The sequence below is a fragment of the Protopterus annectens genome, chromosome 10.part0, assembly GCF_019279795.1.
Source record: "Protopterus annectens isolate FY-2018-M chromosome 10.part0, PAN1.0, whole genome shotgun sequence".
Classification (NCBI taxonomy): domain Eukaryota; kingdom Metazoa; phylum Chordata; order Ceratodontiformes; family Protopteridae; genus Protopterus; species Protopterus annectens.
In genome coordinates, this window is record NC_056744.1 from 1,199,057,034 (window position 1) to 1,199,078,998 (window position 21,965).

The following is a 21,965-nucleotide window of genomic DNA, read 5'->3' on the forward strand; positions in this document are numbered from 1 at the left end:
AAGCATGCACCAGAGCGTCTCTGGGAGAATCCCCTGGAGGGGGGATTAGAGCGAAAAAACTGTCGCGCTTGGCGTTTAAAGAAGAAGCAAAGAGATCGCAACAGGGAGTCCCCCACTGTGCGAAGATACGTTTCACTACTTGAGAACTGAGAGACCACTCGTACGGGGAGAGAATGGTGCGACTGAGCTTGTCCACTAGGATGTTGGTCCGACCCGGAATATGCGTTGCGATGAGAAAGCGGTTGGGGGAGATCGGCCATTCCCACACTCTCATGGCTTCTCGACATAAAGGGTAAGACCTGGTTCCCCCCCTGTTTGTTGATGTACCAGACCACCGACATGTTGTCTGATTGAATCGCAATTGTTCCCAGGGGAAGGAGGGCCTGAAGTGCTTGCAACGCCAAGAGCACCGCCCTCATTTCCAGAACATTGATATGCAGGGAGGTCTCTGAATCGATCCACGTGCCTTGGACCATCCGGCCCGCAAAATGCCCCCCCCCACCCGAGGTGGGAAGCGTCCATGGTCACCATGGCGAGAGGGGGAGATGCACAAAAGGGGCGGCCCCTGTGGAGGTCCGGAGAATGGAGCCACCACAAGAGAGACTGCTTGCAAGCCTTGCTGATTGCAATGGGATGATACAGGGGGAGGGAGAGAAATGACCATTGCACCTGAAGTGTCCATTGAAGCACCTGCATGTTCAAGCGGGCGTGCAGAAGAAGAGTAATCGCTGCCGCCATAGACCCTAGTGCCCTCAGGATCAATTCCACAGGTGTTGAGCTGGAGTGAAGGATGGCCCACACCTGAAGTCGCAGATTCCGAACCCTGTCGGTTGTGAGAAAGGCTCTTAAATTTCTCGTGTCTAACCTGGCTCCTATAAATTCTATTGTTTGAGTAGAGACCAGGTTGGACTTCTCTATGTTTACCGTGATGCCTAGTTTGGGAGCTAGACGAAGGAAGGAGTCTCTTGCCAAAGAGAGTAGATGCCTTGTTGGGGCGGTGAGAAGCCAGTCGTCTAGGTACAGAAAGACCTGCACCCCCTGAAGCCTCAGGTAGGCCGCAACCACTGATAACACTTTAGTGAACACCCTGGGGGCTGTGGTGAGACCAAAGGGAAGGACCCTGAACTGGTAGTGACTGGCTCCCAGCCGGAAGCGAAGAAACCTCCTGGATCGTCTGTCCATCCGAATGTGGTAGTACGCGTCCTTGAGGTCTATAGAGCACATCCAGTGATTCTCCCCTAAAAGGGGGAGGATGGACTGCAAAGTGACCATCCGGAACTTCTCTTTGGGAACTGACAGGTTCAACAGGGACAGGTCTAGAATGGGTCTTAGGTCCCCTGTCTTTTTTGGCACTAAAAAGAACCTGGAGTAGAACCCTGATCCGATCTGGTCTGGGGGGGGGGACGGGCTGGATGGCTCGTTTTCTCAGCAGATGGCCAATTTCCGCTGAAGCGGCCTCCCTCTGATCGGGTGGAACATCGGGGAGGATTTTTAACTTTGGGACATGAAGAAAGGGGATCTTGTAACCTCTGGATATAATCCGGAGTACCCAGCGGTCCGATGTAATGGACTCCCATGCCGCTAGGTGCTCCGAGAAACGTCCCCCGACTGTCTCCAGAGTGGAGCAGTCGGGCAACCCCTCAGGGTTGCTGCGTGGGCCATTCAGAGAAAGCTTCCCTGGACCCAAAGTTCCTGGGAGCCCCTCTGCCCCTAGGGCGGCGTCCTCCCTGTCCTCCTCTGCCACGGAAGGACTGGTTGTCTGGAGCGGGTTGGGAATGCTGCGACTTCCGGAACCACATCTTCTTCTGGCCCTTTTGGTTCCTAGAGTAGGACCTCTGGGGCACAGAGAAGCGGACTCCGACGGCAGACAGCGTCTACCCGTCCTTCTCGCTCTGAAACAAGGTATGGCGAACCGTCTTGCCAAAAAGGGCAAAACCGTCAAAGGGGGGCGTTCACGAAGGACGCCTTGAAGGGCTCCGTAAAATCGCAGTGGCGGAGCCAGGCCTGCCGTCTTGTGACTAGGCCCGCTCCCGCAGCTCTGGCGGCTCCCTCAGTAGCGTGGGAAAGTAACCGCATAGAGGTGTTAGTCACAGAACGAAGAGTGGCCATATGGGTGGAGTGCATAAGTTTGTCCTCCTCCGATATGGACTCTGGGGGGGATGCAGTGTATTCATTGATAAGATCGCGCTGCATCCTAATGATGTGTGCCAAATAGTTGAGGGCCCTCACTGAGAAGGTCGCTGAACTAAAGATTCGCTTCCCCAAACGGTCCATCATCCGAGACTCCTTGCTCGGGGGATGGACTGAGGGACTCTCCTGGGCGAGTTCCCTCTTAGTGGCTGCTGCCGACAACATGGCATCTACCGGGGGTCCCTTGCTCCAGTGGGCACGGTCAGCAGGGGGGCTAAGGATCCTGTTGGGCCTCTTAGGGATTGGCTCCACGGTGTCCGGTTCCTTCCACGCCCTGGTGGTAATAAGGTCCACCAGGGGGTTGGCAGGAGGGGACACCCAAGAGGTAGACGGGCCCGCTTCAAATGCCTCCAAGAACACTGACTCGTCCGAGGAAGACTTTGCGGCAGACCACCCACCTCTAATCCGTAACATTTCCATGATGTCTCCGAAGGAGACATCCTCAGGGGGTGATCTTGGGGAGCCTTCCCCTTCCTCCAAGTCAGTGTCTTCAGTCAAAGACTCGGGGGAGTCTATGTGCCTCCTCTTACATGAATGCTTGCGAGGTGCTTCCTCGGGGGGGCTGTCCGAGGAGCCCTCACCAGAAATGTCCAGAACCACAGGAACTGCTTGGGGCAGTGAAGCGGGCTGTCCCAGTGGCCGGGTGATGGAAGCCTGGCCCAGAGCAGATGGAGTGTGGGACGGAGCCGAAGCAAGGGCTGGGGGTCCGGATGCCCTCAACAGAGCCCTCTCCACTACATCAAAAGCCGAGGGGGAGCCAGCCTCGACAATAGGATCTGAAAGTCGGCTCCCCCTCGGATCTGATGAGCGGATTGGAGCCGGTGCCGAGCCCCTCGGATCCGAGGGACCAGTGTGCTCCGACAAGGACAGCGCCGAAGGCACACTGAGTCCCTCGGATCCGAAGCTCGGCCCAAGGCTCAGAGAGGTCGGATCCGACAGACGTGAGGGCAGGGTCGGATCCGAAGTACCCAGTACTGTCGGCGCCGACCCACCCGCGGCTCCGAGGCTGCCCGGCTCCGGGCGCTCCGAACCCGGGTAGCGGGTCGGAGAAGGAGCAATGGGCTTAAAAAAGGGGGTCGAGCTCCCCCCCCAGAGGGGGGGGGGAGGCAGGAGCACTCCCATCTGCATCTGGGCCTGGATGAACCTTCGCATCATCCGGTCCAGATCAGCATCGGAGAGGCTGTAAGTAGACCTCGACGAGGCTACCGAGGTAGGCCTTGAGTGCCGCCTCGATAGCCTCGAAGGAGGTCGGGTCTCCTCATCCTCAGGCTCCGGTGAAAAGCACGGGGACCGGAGCCAAGGAGGGGGAGAGCCAGCAGCCAGACAGGCCGGAGGAGAAGCCTGCTTAGCCGGCGGAGCCGAAACGGAGGTTTCGGCCCGCCGCTTGTGGTGCTTCTCTTTCCGGTCCTTTTTCCTGGCTTCCCTCTCCTCCGACCCTTTGGCGGGAGTTTGAATCCCGGGTGGAGGAGGGGGAGCAGGCAAGGCAGGGACTGCCGAAGCAGTGACCACCAGGGAGGGGCGGCCGAGTCTGGGGGCAAGAGTCCCGCCAAGACCAGCTTCGACCTCCACTCCTTCAATGCCCTGGGGTTGAACCCTGCACAGATTGAACACCCTGAAGTGAGGTATTCAACCCCAAGGCATCGAACGCACCGAGTGTGGCCATCAGCAGGGGAAAGCTTATGGCCACACTCGGAGCACTTAGAAAAAACAGCCTTTGGGGCTTCAGACATCACTATTTTTTTTTTTTAAAAATAGTAACAATAAAATAAACTAAAACACTCACACAAGGCCCCAAAAAAAACACACACACACACACACACACACACACACACCAACTACGAACCAGCACGGGGAGGGTAAAAACTATATTAAATTAACCCAAAAAAGATATAAATAGAAGGGAAACCTATAACTTTCACACAACTTAAAAGTTTTAAAAGTTTTAAAACCCCTTTAATAAGAAAACTAAGACTTAGCTTTTGGAGCACTGATGACCCAGCCTTCACCATGCGCGGCAAACTAGATCTGAGGTCATGTAGGGAGAGCAGGGCATTACGGGTGAGGGGAGGAGCTAGGAGCTCGGATCCATAGCTGGATAAACCATGCCAGTTCGGATCCGATATCGGATCCATACCCACAGGTTGCTGACAAATGAATTCTCCTACTTCAGATCTGTTGTTTTTATTATATGAATTTATATAGATATAATTTTCACATTCTTCTAAATATCTCCATAACCAAGTAACAAAGACAGAACTCCTTATCCTCATATGAAAGCTGTCAGCTACATGAATAAAATGCTGTTGTCAGTATGTGTGTAACTTCAGTGGTTGCTGAGACATTATAAATTGTTTACAAAACATTACAATTGTAATAGTTACTGTGTTTACTGTCACTTATAAAATTCGGTTTAAGACCCAGAACTTAAAAGAATACTACCACTATAAAAACAGTTTGTGCTGAGGAGTTTGCCATTTATACTTCTTTTCATAACCACTATGGTTCCAGATGTATGAACATTTGTTTGAAATGTGAGAACATAATTTGATTTTGTCAAAAGGATTAGGGTCTGTCAACTGGAAATGAAAGTACTAACTTCCTGAGCTCCACTGGGGAAAAAAATCAGTTCAAAGTCCCCAAAAGCAGATTGCCCTGCTCTCGACACACAAATTCTACATGACCATGTAGAAAAAAAGTAGCATAAAAAAAATTAAAACGATTTTTCACAGTTTTCTCACTCAAATGTTCATACAGTAAAACTCCCTTACTAGGCATGACAGTCCAAGTAAAATGAATTTCCTATTGTAAAACTATGAAGTTCACACAAGTTTTCTTCAGAAAAATGAACACGTGGAAGACTTTTCCCAGAAGGAGACTTATCTGCCCCAGCTTTGAAAGATGGATAGCCAAACATTAGTTCCATAAAGCATGCAGAACATACTTCAGCAGCAAGAAAGTTCAGAAGTTTTTGGCATCCAAACTTGACTTTTTTTTGTTAGTCTACTTGAACCTCTGGCTATTAGCACCCATGAACTGACTGTAAAAGTATCCGACTCCAAATCCAGCTCCAAACAGGTGACAGGTAGAGTACAGTCCTGGGGGACTGCTCTTGTTTGGCATCTACTTCTCTGACGTACAGGCCAACACTAAGGGACTCTGGCTAACAAAGTTCACAGATGACTGCAAACTGGGAGCCATTATTGAATTCCCAAATGATGTGGATATTCTGCAAAAGGGCCTTACAGAAACAGATGCTTGGTGCCACTGCCATGAGCTCAAGCTTAATGCCAAGAAATGTACAGTTATCCCCTTTGGGAAAAAACATGTACCCATGAATTACCACATAGGTAGCAGTACACTAAACACCAAAAGTGTGATGACAGACTTAGGGACACAGGTGGACAGTGGTCTCACCTTCAATAACCACATCGCCACAACAGTCAGGAAATCCTTCTATGTGGCACACCTAATCATTAAGGGCTTTTCATCCAGAAAAAAGGATGTCATTGTCCCACTGTACTCATCCCTCATTAGACCCATTATAGAGCCTTGTTCGGTATGCACCTCAGAAGACATCTGCAACAGCTGGAAAGGCCGCAGAAATACATCGCTAAAAGAATCACATGCCTAAAGCAGATGCCCTTTGCTGACCATCTAAAAAAAACTCCCAGCTATACTCTGCTGCATATCGTCTACTCAGAGGTGATCTCTGCTTAACATACAAGGCCATGTCAAACCCTGAGCTGTTTGACATGCTCCACTTAAAGAAATCCCAATCCCTCAGAGCCACACGCTCCAGGGATCTAAACTTTGTCATCACAATGAACAAAACATGCTGGAGGGATAGGTTTCTGACCTATAGACTGCCCATACATGTCAAGCAGAGCGCCTCCTTGACCCTCTTCAAAAGGAACCTTGATTGGATGGGAGACGGGAAATTCACCTTGGGGATCACATCAGTCGCCCTGCTAGACAGGGGTCCAGGAAGTAAATATTGTGGGAAGAAATATCCAGGGAATTGTTATGGCTAGGCTTGTAAAGGCCCTAGGGTCGAAAACCTAGTACCAACCTATGAACCTATGAAAGGTGTCCTGAAGATTTGAAAACTAAATGGTAATTATATCCTGAGAAAATATAACCCAAAGAGCTTAGGCTACTATAACAGTGATCTAATGTTGAGCATCATGCAAACTCCACAGAGGCATTGGCAGGACATCAGGATCAAGACCTGTAACGTACTTGGGAGGTGCATACCTTAACCATTATGCCAACTTTGTCCACAACATCCCACAAAGTCTATAAATTAAGTAAACTAAAAAGGCACAAATACAGCATTTAAATTACAGGCAAACACTGCAAACAAAGTAATTCTATAAATGGTTTACTTTTGTTAATTTCTGCTTCCTGCTTGTTGCCAAGTATTAAGTATAGCCACTAAATCAGTTAATCTGATAATGACATGCACACATTTACTCATAAAAGTAAGAATGCAAAATATTTACAATTTTTTCTTCCCAACAGTAATAAACATGATCTAACGATGTCACCCCTGTCATCTAACACACAGTTCAAACCACTGGCCAGTTCAAAAAAACTTTACTGTCGTTAACAATACAATTAAAAAGAAAAACACATTCTCCAAACATAAGTCAGCAGATAATTAACTTTTTTCAAGATATACTTGAGAAGTAAAAATAGAATGTTTAGTTCATAAGCTGCTACTCTGATACTCTTGTCCACCATGGTACTAAGGGATGCAATTCACATCAACATGCTTTGTGATATTACCCCACATAATGCAATCAGGGAAGCAGCAAAAAATTGCTGCATTAAGATATTTTTCTGACTCTCAGTCTGAACTTGAAACTAAGCTTCTTAAAATGACTATTTCAAGAGTGTTTTTAGAAACATTCCTAAGGCAAAATGAAATGATCAAACAACACTAGTTTTTCTTCACATCTATGTCTTGTAGCTTGGGCATTATTTACATTTTCAGTTACAAGAATGCTTGGTGTATAGTTATGAAATTCAGACACATCTGCTTAATATTCATGAAACAAATGGTACAATTACCATCTATATATTTACTTCAACATACATGACTTGTGCATGGCCCTCTTTCTAACTGTCCTGGCTGCTCAGAAGGAAACACAATTAGGATGGTATATAAAACAATCTATGTACATACTTTGGCTAAGATAATTTAAGTAAGGTGCTTACCTTCCATTCTCTACTTCAGAAGAGACGCATCAAAACACTTGACATACAAGAACATCACAATATGTGGTACAGGCAGAAAGTTCATTTTAATATATACAAATGAAATGTCTTTCTTTCCTCAGATATACAGCTGCAATATAAACGTACCAGGAGAATCACAAGACAAGTTTCATGGGACCAGAAACAAAAGTCTGAATAAAAATATGCGTCTTACCTCCCTTTTTAACAACAAACGTCCACATGTCCCTCCAGCTAATGGATGAAGCTATCTGACTCCCCAAACTCTTCAGCAGATTTTTAGCTGCGTCTTTCAGGTGGAAAGAACCCTCATCCTGTCAAAAAGGAAATATGCATTAAAAAGCAGCATGTCTTAATTCCCATTCTGTACTGGAGTAATGCATGGTAGCAAAAATGTTTAAGCCTGAAACACAACCAGATTTCTCTTAGCAAGTTTGCAAAGTAGTGAACTTTTTTCAAGAGTCTAAATATTTTATAGGATCATAGGAAGTTGCTAGGCTAATGGCCTTTACAAGCCTACCTAAGTTACTCTTGTTTCCACGATCAGCACCTACTGCCCCTGTCCAAGACAGACTCAGGTGGAATCCCCAGAGTGAATTTACGGTTACCCATCCAATCGTCCAGACTGCATTTGAAGAAGGCCAATGAGGTGCTCTGTTTGACAAAGTGAGAGTCTGTTCCAAAGGTGGGTAACCTCTTGGAGATAAATCTGTCCCTTGAGCAGGTTCTATTAATGTCACATGCCAGGTTAAGGTCTGTAGAGCAAGCCAGTGCGCCGTTTGACTTGCGGATATACAGCACTTCCAATAAAGCAGGGAAAAATGAAATGAAACGGAATAAAGTGACAGTGATTTCAGCTGATCGATGTAAGAAAGATGCCGAAGACAGTACAGTTGTGTACACTTACCATAAATGCAGATGTTCGAGTGTATTCACTGTTGCAGCCATTACATTTGGGTTATCTGCTTGCAGTAGCCCTCAGTTGGCCTGATTAACAAGTCTTGGGTCCTGCGTCGGTTGCTGTCCCTTCTTCAATGACGTCAGGGGTATAAAACATGCAGCCGATGCCATTACATCAGTTTTTCTTGCCCCAGATGTCAGGTGCCCCCCTAATGGGAAGCAATCACATCTATAAATACAAGGATATATCTCCAACAAAAAAGCAAATACACCAAAAAGCTTTTAGAGCATAGTAAGTGAGAGTAGAGGTATAGCCAAAAGAAGAAAGGGGGCTGGAGGGAGGGTAACCAGGACTGCAACAGTGAATACATTCGAACATCTACATTTATGGTAAGTGTACACAACTGTACTATGTTCTTCATGTTTCACTGTTGCAGTCATTATATTTGGGTAGATTCCCAAAGCTAAGGCTTGGAGGAGGAATTTAAATAGAATGAGGATCAGCTATAAGGCCCTGCAAGACTGCAGTGGCAAAACCAGCTCTGGATTTAGAGAAAATTGGTAAATGATAATGCTTGGTAAAAGTATGTACAAAACTCAAGGTAGCTTCTAGGAAGTCCCCGAGAAAGGCTGTAAAGGTAGATGCAGCTCTGGTTGAATGGGGTCTGATGACCTGTGGGATAGGTTTTCCATGGTGCTTATAGCAGAAATTAATGCAGTGGCCTATCCATTTTGAAATGGCTTGTTTTGAAATAGCTTTCCCCTCTGACCCTGTAGCAAATGCCACCAGCAGTTGTTCAGATTTCCTTTGAGGTTTAGTCCTGTCCAAGTAGAATCTAAGCTGTCTGTGCACATCTAAAGAGTGTAGTATTCATTCCCCTTTGTTCTGTGGGTTAGGAAAGAAGGTAGGCAAATGAATGGACTGAAGCCACATTGGATACCACCTTGGGCATGAAGGAGGAATTGGTTCTGAGGGACACCCTGTTCACATGAAAGATGATGAAAGGTTCCACCGCCATAAGGGCCTGTAATTCAGATACCCTTCTTGCAGAAGTGATTGCTAAAAGGAAAGCTGTTTTCCAGGAAAGAAATTTTAAATCTGCAGTAGCAGCTGACTTGAAAGGAGGAAGAGAGAGTTTCTCCAAGACAAAGTTAAGATCCCAGGCTGGAGTTGGGAGATCTCCTGGGTGGCCTTAAATTTTTGGCCCCTCTGAGGAACTGCTTGATCAGTGGGTGAGAGAAGAGGGGAGGCTCTGTGCTATAATGAGCTAAAATGGCTGAGGCATGAATTTTGATGGAGGAAAAAGACAAGCCCTTATAAAGCATCTCAGTCAAGTATTGCAGAATCTGAGGTAAATTGGGCACTGCTGCGTTCATTTCTTGAGATTGTAAATTGGGCACTGCTGCATTCATTCCTTGAGATTGGTTGCAGGCACAGAATCTTTTCCATTTTGTAGCATAAGATTTTCTAGTACTAGGCCTCCTTGCCTCTAAAATGATAAGATTTACTGAGGGATGGTAAAGGAGAGATTAGGTAATTAGTCAGGCAGCTAGGTTCAGGGTTTGCAGCTGAGGGTGCAGAATCTGGTTCTTCTGCGAAGACAACAGGGAAGGAGTCTGAGGCAGGTGCCATGGAGCCAAGCGTGACACACTGAGCAAGAGTGGGTACCAGTGCTGGCAAGGCCAGTCTGGTACAATTAAAATCATCCTTGGCCTGTTCTGTTTGATCTTTAGTAGCACCTTGGAGTGCCTGTTCTGTCTGATCTTTAGTAGTACCTTGGAGTGCAGAAGCAGAGGAGGAAAGGCATAAACTGATAGGTTTTAGAGCATCCACTTTCCAAGCTAGTTTGTGGGGAATCCTTGTGCAAAATTTGTCCAGTTGATGGTTCTTTGGGGAGGCAAACAGGTCTGTATCTGGGCTCCCCCATTTGCTTGTCAACATGTTGAAAATCCTTGGTTCCAGTTTCCAGTAGTGTGGGTCCATGGGGTTTCTGCTTAGTCCGTCTGCCAGTGTATTTTGTTTTCCTGGCAGGAACTGAGCTTGTAGATTCACTTGGTAGCGCAAGGCTGTGTTCCACAATGCATTGGCTAGTCTGCAGACAGGGCCGGCCTTAGCCGAAATGGCACCCTAGGCAAAGTAGTGCTCCGGCACCCCTTAAGCTCCACCTATACCACACTCATGAAACACCCCTATTTGAGCCATATTCACTGGGTCATTCCCTAAGAAAGCCACTCTAGTCATTTCCTTAAATTATTTAAATGCATAGGAAGAAAAAGATACCTTGTAATGTAGTTAAACTGCAACTACCTTTGCATATGTATTTTCTACTTGAAATACCAGAGCCAGATCATGGTCAAATAGGGTTCTAGGAAGGGTAATAGACCGCCACCCCAGAGCAGCCCCTCCTGCAGCAGCCCCCCCCCCCCAGCCATTCCAGTGTTACATTATTTGGTTATCTCACCAGTTACCACGAGTATGTTCTATTATTTGCTTATACAATGATTACAGATATTAAAATAAAGTAGCACAAACACAGATAGCCATTTGCTAAACAAACAATACAGTCTCACAATGAAAACAGACTTGCATGAGCAGTAAACTTGTCTGCCCTTGAAACTCATTCATTGAAATGGCAAAACTTAACATTCATTGAAAGCATGAAAACCCACATTCATATAACTGCATCTGATTGGTGGAGAATTAATTTTACCTTTGGGCTGTTTTCAAAACAGACTGTTTGCACATAGTTTTTTAGGGCCATGCATACCATGTATTTATTCATTAATTCACTTTCCTGATTGTATCGAATTATATTACTTGTATAATACAGCACCACTTATTAGAATATGTTTTAAATTTGTAGTTTTAAACATTCTTTTAATAAGCAATGAAACAAAATTTATGAACCAAACACTATGCATTTCAGAAAATTTCAACTATAAAGGGGCACTCAAGACTTCTATCATTACAATACACCAATATTACTCAACACACACAATCTCTACAGAAGAAAAATCATCTGAATTCCATATTAAAGTAATCTGTAACTAATGAAGAGATTACTACTGGCAAACAACTTAACTTTACATATCAATGTTATCTACAAATTCAGTGCCTGCTGCCCTTGAAAAATTAATTGCCTATATTACATTAAAAAATTGGTAAGTTAGAAATATTGCAATAGGAAATTAACAAGTTCACAATCACTAGGTATCTCATACAAAAGACCATATTCAGGAGTGTAGAACCCCTATACCCCTTATAATGCACCAAACAATCAACAATCATATAGGCACTGCATAGCAGCAGTCCATCTACATGGTGTGGGAGTGGAATCCACAGCCTGCTGCACCAAAGGCAATTATGCTACTAACACAGCTTTCACATTCTACAACACAGTGTGCCATTTGATAAACAAAAAACAGCTAGTTGCACACTGAAAACATTTACACTTTCTACAGTGTGCTAAATTTGTAGTTCTGAACATTTTTCCAGTAAGTAATGAAACAAAATGTATGACCCAATAATGACAAACTTGCCCATTTCAGAACATTTTAACCATAAAAGCCTCCTCAAACAGTGTCAGTCAATAAGCACAATCTCTGCAGAAGTAAACATCATCTGAATAATTCTACATTAAAGAGATTTTTAACTAATGAAGATGCTATTACTGGCAAAGAACTTTACATTCCACTGTTCCATCTACAAATTCAGTGCTTGCTGACCTTGAAGAATTAATTGTCTACGTTGCATTAAAGAAAAAAATGGTACACTGATAATATTGCAATAGAGAATGACTGACAAACAAACAAGTTCATAGTTACTAGGCATATTAAACAAAGGACGGCACACTAAGGAATGCAGAACCCGTATCCCCTCTTAAAATGCAACTACTAAATCGGCAACTAGGACATTACATACCATGCCTCCATAACTCTCAACCTCTTAGCACAAGAAATCTGAACGAAGCCTAAAAAACTAGGGGGGGGGGGGGGGTCAAAGGGCCCCAAACAGGGACAGATTATAAATATTGCTCTTAATAGACTTAGAAAGTTGCTAGAACAACAACATTTGTCTTAGCATGCATTTTCTGAAGGAAATGAAGGCTGAAAATCAAATGGATTATTGACTGACATTTCACCTCAGTGATCTATCAGATCAAATATTTTAGATGGACAAGACAAAAAATGTAAGGCAAAATCTGGGAACTATACAACATTATGGACAATGGAGATCTATGTCTCAGCTCTCTATCAATGGATACATGGGCTTTGGGGAGAAGGAAATTGACCAGGGGTGTTAGCTGTAAGAAAAAAAGTGATAGCTGTGGGGAGGGGTAAAGTGTGTGTGTGTGTGTGTGTGGGGGGGGGCAAATAATAGGTTGAGAGCTCTGATCTTCAGTAATACAGTGCCCCACTCAATGTAAGATTCATCAAAAAAGGAAATCTTAAATCACAGCTAGTTTTTCACCTGCAGCAATCTATGAAGAAAGACTGTAATGTTTACTCTTAAGAGAAATTAACAAAATGCTGCCATACATTTCTGCTACCTGCATGGAGTTTATATGCCTCTCCTCCCACCTAACATATTAAACATGTTGAAATTTCTCCATACCTCTCAACCAGCTTCCAATATCAGATCCAAAAGATGCAGGTCTCGTTTAGCAAAAGAGTGATCCCCACATTTCCAAACGCCCGGTGGTGCTCAGTAACAGAGGTTAAGGAAGTAGAGAACCTAACTGAAAACAGTTGCATTGTTACATTTCCATGATTATGCAAGGAATGTCATTAAAGTCTTTTAACTGATTATTGGAATTAGTGTGCCTTGTTGTGTAAGTGGATTGTGCCAGTATTTGGACAGCACTCTGTAGAATATAGAGTGGCAATATTGATTTATTAAACAAAAGGACTTTACCAAATGCTGTAAGTTTGATTAGATGGAGAAGGTGTGTTCCACTGCATTAAGAACTGTAAGGTGGGATACCAATGAAGTTTGCAGATATTATAGGCTGTTTGAGGTTTGAAATTGTGGTTATGTGTCAAATGACTGTTCGCCATGATAGCTTCCAAAAGGGGATACTGCCAGGTGAATAGGAAGATTATTTCCAAATCTGGAAATCTAGTCCTATAGCTCTTCTAATTTTGAGACTAAGGTCACTGGGAAATTTGTTACAATGCTAGTAAATAGGTTTTGGCTGTAATGACTAACCAGTGGCCGTTGAGGAAGGGTTTCACATGATGCAACATTTCCAGCTTTTGATTTTTGTTGAGGGCTAAGCAATGACCGGGAAAAGCCAAAAACAACAACAACTTGCAAATGTGCCAGCAGCTGGGGACTGAAATGCACAGTGAGAGAGAATAGCTGCTATTTCCAAACACACAAATTCAGAAACACACACACAAACTTTCTTGCACAGAAGCCCAGTGTAAACTACATGGACACACACATACCTTCTTTTTAATCTAATTGCCGCATGCGTACACATGGCGTTAACTCTTCTGCTTGTTTAATTTCCGCTTGTTTACATCTACGTCTGCGTACGTGGATGTGACGCATGCATGTTCCTCCTTAAAGGAGAAGACTCCACTACTGTGGAGTGTAGTTTTTTTTTTTTTTTTTTGTTAATTCTTAAAGTCCTGGCCAAACTGCAGCTGGTATAAAAGTGGGAGGGGTGCTCACTTCCCCTCCTCCCTATGATTCCGGCGCCCATGGCTTATTTATTTTAATTAATTTACTTTCTTATTATGCGTTCGCATACTAAGAACAGTAAATTCATTAAAATAAATAAGCACAAATTGCGCCCTTTACAAGGCGGTCCTGTACAGCGTCCTAGGCGGTCGCCTAGTTCGCCTATGCCTAATGCCGGCCGTGTCTGCAGAGGGGGTAAGAATGTGTACCCCCTGCTTGTTTATGTACCACATGACAGTGGTGTTGTCCGTCTTTACCATTAGTTGTCTTTGAAGGCTGTCAAAGCATTCTGTACAGCTAACATTTCCTTTCGATTTATGTGCAGGTGCACTTGACTTGGGTTCCATTTGTCCTGAATGCACTTCTCTGCCAGGTGAGCTCCCCCATGCATAGTCTGATGCATCTGTTGTTAAGGTTTGGGTGGCAGAGGGTAATGTGAATTGTAGTCCCCAGTTTTGGTGGCAGGCCTCTGCCCACCAAAGGAACTCTAGGCGTAGGCAAGGTATGATAGGAATCCTTGCTTCTAGATCCTGTGAATGTTGACACCACAGGCTTTTGAGATACCATTGTAGTTTCCTCATATGCAGCCTTGCATATGGAACTAGAAGAATGCAAGAATGCAGGAGGCCATGAACCCCAAGGCTTGCATTATTTGCCTTGCAGATAGCTGGGTTTTTGTGGCCACTTGTTTGAAGTAAGTTGTCAAAGGAATCCGTTTCTCTGGCGTGAGGAAAGCCATCTGGGAAGTTGTATTCAAATTTGCTCCCAGGAATATAATTTGTTGACAGGGTACCAGGTGGGATTTCTTTTCGTTTATGGTGAACCCCAGACAAGTCAGTACCTTTTGAACAAAGGCCAGATGATTCAAAAGAAGGTCCTTGCTTTCTGCCTGAATAGACAATTGTCCAGGTATGGGTATATTTGAATATTTCTTTGCCTGCAAAATGCAATGACTGGAGCTAGGCACTTTGTGAATACCCTGGGCGCAGTAGATAAGCCAAAGGGCAGTGTAGAGAACTGATAGTGCATGTAGCCTGCTTTGAAGCACAGATATCTTCTGCAAGACTCCCTGATAGGGATGTGCAGGTATGCTTCTTTTAAGTCTAGTGTTGCCAACCATGTATCCTTGCCTAGCATAGGAAGCAGCTGGTGAAGAGTCAGCATTATGAATTTTGGAATCACCAGAAAGGTGTTTAGAATAGAAAGGTCCAGGATAGGACGCCATGTATTGCCTTTTTCTGGGTACCAGAAAAAGTCTCGAATAGAAACCTTGTCCCTTTTCCTCTTCTGGTACCAACTGAATAGCCTCCGTGTTTAAGAGAGAGAGAGTACTTGATTTTGGGCCTCTGCCCACTGATTTGGGGGTGGATCTGACCACCTGTTTGGTGTTGGTAAGGTGTGGAAATTAAATCTGTATCCTTGGGATACTATATTTAAAACCCATTTGTCCTGGGTAACGAGTTCCCAGTTTTTGGCCTGCAGACCAATCTTTCCACCTAAAGGAGCATTCAAGTTGGGAAGTGCTTGGTAGTTTTGAAAACAAGTCATTGAGACAGTTTTCCATAGGGGGGAATCTTACTACTACCAGGTTTGGGTGCGGAAATCCCCACTGCCTAGTCTTGCGTGTCCCTTGGGACTGAAACCTGGGTTTTTTTGCGGTGTCTAGGTTTGGCTTGAGAAGATCTGGAAGGGGCTGGAAAGGACCAATTTTTAGAGGACCAGTGCCTACTAAATCTAGGTGGCTGAACTTGTAAGAAATCTTTAACAGTTTCCATAGATTTAGCTTTATCTTCCATCTTTTTAAGAACTTCCTCAGCCTTGTTGCCAAACAGCCAGTCCTGATTTAAGGGAGCATCCAACAATTTAGCTTTAACATGATCAGGCAAACCTTGCTCCTTAAGCCAAGCATGCCTTCTGAGCACTGACCCAGTAACAGCAGCCCTGCAAGAGGCCTCTAATGAATCAAATCCACATTGCAAGGTATGTTTTCCAACCTGTTCAGCAGAATGCATTAAATTCTGTAATTTTTTTATTTTCAGCACAGTCAGGAAGTAACATAATTTTCTGTTTAAGCAATCCAATAACATGTTGTTGATACTTTAACATATGATACTGGCAGGTTAAAGCCCTAATGGCCAAGGTTGCAGAAGTGTACACTTTCTTACCCCATCTATCCAGCGGCCTCAGGTCTCTATCAGAGGGGGTAGGATTTTTAGCAGTAGAAGCCTTAATGCTCTTGGGTCCCTGTGAAATAGTCTCTGGATCCGCAATAGGATTTTTAAAAAGGAACTTATGAGAATCAGGAACCCTGTAATATCTGTCAGGTTTTCTGGGAGCTAGAGGCAAGAATCAGAAGCCAAACTAGATTCTGAAAAGGCATCAACAATGTCTAGTACAGGAGGTATAGCTAAAGGCCTATGCTGAGGCAAGAGTAAGAAATCCCTAAGCCTCTTTTTTGAATCAGAAAAGTCCTGGCTTTCTCAGTGGAAATGCTCCCTTAGAGTATGTAAAGTCTCACCAAAAGAAAAATCCTCTGGAGGGGAAGCAGAGGGAATAGAGTCCTCTGCATCAGAATCCTCATAAGTAGATAAGGGCAAATCCAGATCATCAGAAGAATCAGAAAAATCAGAATCCTGTTCAGAAGATTCATAAACAACTTCAGTCCTAGGTCTTTTAGAAGGGGGATGTCGGGCTTCCCTGATTAGAGTAGTAAGATCTTCAGCCATTCTTATCATTTGTTTTTTAGGCATAGAGGCCTGGGCGTCGGTTTCTTAGGCATGGTTCGAGATTTTGGCCTAAATGAAGAAGGCATCGGTTTAATATGCAAGTCTGTAGACCTGAATACACCCTCAGAAGCCAGTGCCTGCACAGCGGCTCTGGACCCATCCAAGGTAGAGCCATCCGCAGGTTCCACAGTTGAAGCATCTCCCGGCATACCGGACTCCGAATGGGTCTCAGTAGAAGCCTGCGAGTCAGAAGTAGCGGGTATCAGAGGCTGCAAAAGCGCCTCACTGAGTACGAGCGAACTGGCAACTAGCTTAGGAGAAGCGTCGTCGGCAGCTCTGGACCTCGGCGGCCTGCCTTTGTCTTTATCTTTGCATTTTCTCAGAATCCCGGTAGTCGGATGGCTAACCGACATTTCTGGATAATTAAACAGAGAACCGAAATATTTAGAAGCGAAAATATACAGACGACGGACAGTGCGCTGATTAAATAAAGCACAAAACTGACAGCAAGGTACGTCGTGGTCAGGGCCTAGGCAAGGAATACAGTACAAATGAAAATCTTTGTGAGGTATTTGCTTTCCACAAGTAATGCAATTATTAACTTTTACTGACATTGGTAAGGATCAAGAAAAAGTTTCCCCAACGGGGTACTTAGCTTTAGTTGAAGACTTCAGTTCGGAAACTCGAAAAAGTAAATTTCAGGAGTCGGCCAACCGGCACTTGCGAACTGCTTCTGCTTCGGGCACCACACGGCAAGAAAGACTGATGTAATGGCGTTGGCTGCATGTTTTATACCCCTGACGACCTGAAATCATGGAAGAAGGGACAGCAACCGATGCAGGACCCAAGACTTTGTTAATCAGGCCAACTGAGGGCTACTGCAAGCAGATAACCCAAATGTAATGACTGCAACAGTGAAACACAAAGAAAATCTTGAATTTTCCTTGTGAGGAACCTTTGTGGTCTCACCAGTCGCTGCAGGTGCTCAGAAAGATACATACCAAAAGGAGCATTAAGTACTCAATTATTAGCCTGATGAGGGAAGAGTACAGGGAGTTTTTATAACTTCTTTTTTTCTGGAGGCAATGCCCTTACTTATGAGATGAGCAATATAAAATGGCTTTCTTCCACACTGTTAACAAATGATTAGTTGACTTTGTATCTTGACTGCTTGGAGGTGTTTAAGAAGTTAGAAAGTGGAAGGGTGGGTGGGATTATGTCTGTATTTTTATCTCTATTACAGAGAATCAGAAGTATAAGCGGTGGTGGTGCTGCGGTAGCGTTGTCGCCTCCCAGTAAGACGTTGTCCTGTTCAATACTCAGCTAGAGTGGCTTCTGTGTGGAGACATGCGTGAATGGGCGTACCTTCGTTGAAGGTTGTGCATCAGAGCCGGTAACTCGGCTTCTGTGTGGAGACATGCGTGAATGGGCGTACCTTCGTTGAAGGTTGTGCATCAGAGCCGGTAACTCGGCAAGTAAAAACCTACTGCCAATCATTAGCGGACCGGAGTTCCGCTGTGGCGACCCCTAACCGAGAAAAAGCCGAAAAACACAACAGAGAATCAGAAGTCAGGATTACTGCAGAGTGTATAACATTTATGCTTTGATGGATTTCAATATTTTTTGAGCCATTTGTTGCAAAAATATTCTTTCACTATGTTAATTTCCCCACCTACTTCCACAACTGTGCACATGCTCAAATTTAAAATTTAAAACACTACCTATCCTACTAGAACATAAACTGTGGCCCTGGCTAAAATGTAGATGCTGATGGCTGTATCAAAAGTAACTTGAAGATAGCTACTTATTTTGCCTAAACAAGTGGTATCAGTCATAGCAGGAGCATTTACTTTAACACAACAAAAGGCTACAAAGCACATTAAATATGACTGCTAAGCTGATATGAAGAAAGCGTGCCAAGATATAAATGACAGTGCAAATCTAAAAAAAAGGTTGGCAACCGTACCCCTGGACATTTAACATGTAGAAGCAGCCTGAGAAGTAGAGAAACAACTGAAAAATCAGATGACTGCCACCTGGTACTCACCTCTCATCTCCTGTCACTACTGCAATAAATGTGGTTATCTAAAGCCAATTACTTCTGACCCACATAAATAAGAAGTTATGTACTCACCATAACGTTCCATCTGAGTAGGTAAACTTCATTTGTCTGCAACCTGTGGGATACGGATCCGAGCCGGCAACTTTACAAAGCTTAGGTCCGAGCTCCTAGCTCCTCCCCTTACCCATAATCCCCTGCCAACCCTGACTGACCTCAGATCAAGTTTGCCCGCAAGCACTATAATGGATAACTAACTACATTATCAGAATGGTACATCACTATATGACATGAAACACATCTGAAGGTCAGGGGGACGGAGGGGGGGGGAACAGTTGCAGACAAATGAAGTTTACCTACTCAGATGGAACGTTATGGTGAGTACATAACTTCTTAATCTGAAGTAGTTAACTTCATTTGGTCTGCAACCTGTGGGACAGAGTCCCCAGCTACCTAAACCTTGGGCGGCCTTCATGGAAGGATATTCCGGAGCACTGCGGAGCCAAAAGAAGTTCTCCCTCTGGAGGTAATGTCCAATTTATAATGATTGATGAAGGTATGAGATGAGGCCCAAGTGGCTGCTGAACAGATATCATCCAAGGAAACCCTGGATTTAAAGGCGGCAGATGTAGCCATAGCCCTAGTTGAATGGGCATGAACTCCTTGAGGTGCGGGCCTGCCGGAATTTTGATATGCTGTAATGATACACTGTGAAGTCCATCTCGATAAGGAAACTTTCGAGACCAGTTTACCTAGATTAAATTTGGCAAAGGAGATGAACAACTGGTCGGATTGTCTATGACAAGATGTCCTATGAATGTAAAATCTAAGTTGTCTGTGCACGTCCAAAGAATGTAGTCTGTACTCCCCTTTGTTCGGGTAGTTAGGAAAGAAGACCGGCAAATTGATAGATTGGTTAATATTAGATTCAGAAACTACCTTTGGGAGGAAGGAGGGATTGGTCCTGAGGTAAACCCTATCCTTGTGAAAGGCTAAGTATGGGGGTTTCACAGAAAGAGCTTGCAATTCAGATACTCTCCTGGCTGAAGTAATAGCCACAAGAAAGGCTGTTTTCCAAGACAAATATTTGAGGTCTGCTAAAGACGCCGGTTCAAAGGGAGGGGCTGTCAGGGCTTGTAATACCAAGGTCAAATCCCATGAAGGCACCGCTTCCTTTATTGGAGGTCTAAGAAGAAAGGTGCCCTTTAGGAACGTTTTGCACAATTTTGTAGTAATCAAAGGGCCCATTTCAGTACCTATGTGGTAATGAGAGATAGCTACTAACTGAACCTTAACCATAGAACAGCTAGCTCCATCATTAAAAAGACCTGAAAGAAAGTCCAGCACCGCAGGCAAGGGGGCTGTAAAAGGGTCCAAATTATGGCGTTCTACCCAGATAGAGAAACGCTTCCATTTGCTACCATAGACCTGCCTAGTAGAGGGCTTGTGCACTGCTACTAGTATAGTTTTAACTGGAGAAGAAATACCGGGAGTCCTAGCTACAAGTGGAACTGGAGCAGCCAAGCCGTAAGCTTGAGGCTGGCCAGGTCGGGAAGTGGGAGCCCCTGGGGGTGGGAGATTAGATCCGGAAGGGGATCTAGAATCCAGGGCAGATTCACTCGATGAGACCAGAGGTAAGGGAACCAAGCCTGGCGAGGCCAGACTGGGGCAATGAGGAACATCCTGCTCCCCAACCAACTGGCTTTCTGAAGAAGTTTCAGCATGAGGGGAAGAGGAGGGTAGGCATAGAGAAGACTGGGTGGCCAAGCATGCACCAAGGCGTCCCTCGGGGCTTCCCCGGCAGGGAGAATGAGAGCGAAGTAATTGTTGCATTTCATGTTTGCGGGAGATGCGAAAAGATCACCACAGGGCTGCCCCCAAACAGCAAAAATCCGACTCGCTACTCGATGACTGAGGGACCACTCGTAAGGTGAAAGGATGGTGCGACTCAGTCTGTCCGCCAGGATGTTGGTCCATCCCAGAATGTGCGTTGAAATGAGAAAGTGGTTGGTGGAGATCGCCCATTCCCACACTCTCATAGCTTCTCGACAGAGTGGGTAAGACCTGGTTCCTCCTTGTTTGTTGATATACCATACCACAGACATTGTCTGTCTGGACTGCAATTGTTCCTACAGGCAGAAGGGCTCTGAAGTGCTTGCAACGACAACAGCACTGCCCTCATCTCTAGAACATTTATGTGCAATAAGGTCTCAGAATCATTCCACGTGCCTTGGACCGTCCTGCTCGAATAATGTCCCCCCCACCCAAGACGAGAGGCGTCTGTGGTCACCGTGGCAAGAGGGGGGAGGCGTGGCAAAGGGGCGTCCCGCCTGGAGGTCCAGCAATTGAAGCCACCAAACGAGAGCCCTCTTGCAGGCCCTGCTGAGAGAAATGGGGTGACTCAAGGGGTATTGATGAAGGGGCCATTGGACTTGGAGAGTCCACTGTAAAATCCTCATGTTCAGACGCGCCATGGGAAGAAGGTTTATAGCAGCTGCCATGGACCCCAGGGCCCTCAGAACCAATCCCGCCAGAGGTTTTGAAGATTGAAGGATGGCCCGCACATGTGCCTTCAAAGTGTGCAACCAGTCGGGAGTTAAGAAGACTAGTTGCATGTTGGTGTCCAGTCTAGCCCCGATAAAATCTATCACCTGAGTCGGGATGAGAGAGGACTTGTCCGAGTTTATAGTGATCCCTAGTTGCGGAGCAAGGTTGAGAAAGTAGTCCCTGGCTAAGCATAGTAGAGGTCTTGTCGGGGCGGTGAAGAGCCAGTCGTCCAGGTACGGGAAGACCTGCATTCCCTGGAGTCTCAGGTGGGCCGCTATCACTGCTAATACCTTGGTGAAAACCCTGGGGGCTGAGGTGAGACCAAAGGGGAGGACCCTGAATTGATAATGACTGGCTCCCAGCCAGAAGCGGAGAAACCTCCTGGACCGTTCATCCATCAATATGTGGTAGTAAGTGTCCTTGAGGTCTATGGAGCACATCCAGTCGTTCTCCCGCAAGAGGGGGAGAATAGACTGAAGAGTGACCATCCAGAACTTTTCTTTGGTTACTGACAGATTTAGTAGGGAAAGATCGAGGATGGGCCTTAGGTCCCCCATCTTTTTTGGCACCAAAAAGAACCTGGAGTAGTAACCCAATCCGGACTGGCCAGGGGGGA

The 21,965-nt window shown here is 45.2% G+C and overlaps 1 protein-coding gene across 7 annotated transcripts in view; it reads right to left on the reverse strand.

Moving 5' to 3' along the window:
- The window catches only part of POMGNT1 (protein O-linked mannose N-acetylglucosaminyltransferase 1 (beta 1,2-)), a 1,898,302-nt gene that overhangs the window by 1,462,153 nt on the left and 414,184 nt on the right, over nucleotides 1-21,965 (reverse strand). For all 7 annotated transcript variants that reach the window (XM_044085953.1, XM_044085951.1, XM_044085948.1 and 4 more), the window contains one exon: nucleotides 7,625-7,742. In XM_044085953.1, the coding sequence (XP_043941888.1) occupies nucleotides 7,625-7,742 (118 nt within the window). The remainder of the gene's footprint in view (nucleotides 1-7,624; nucleotides 7,743-21,965) is intronic.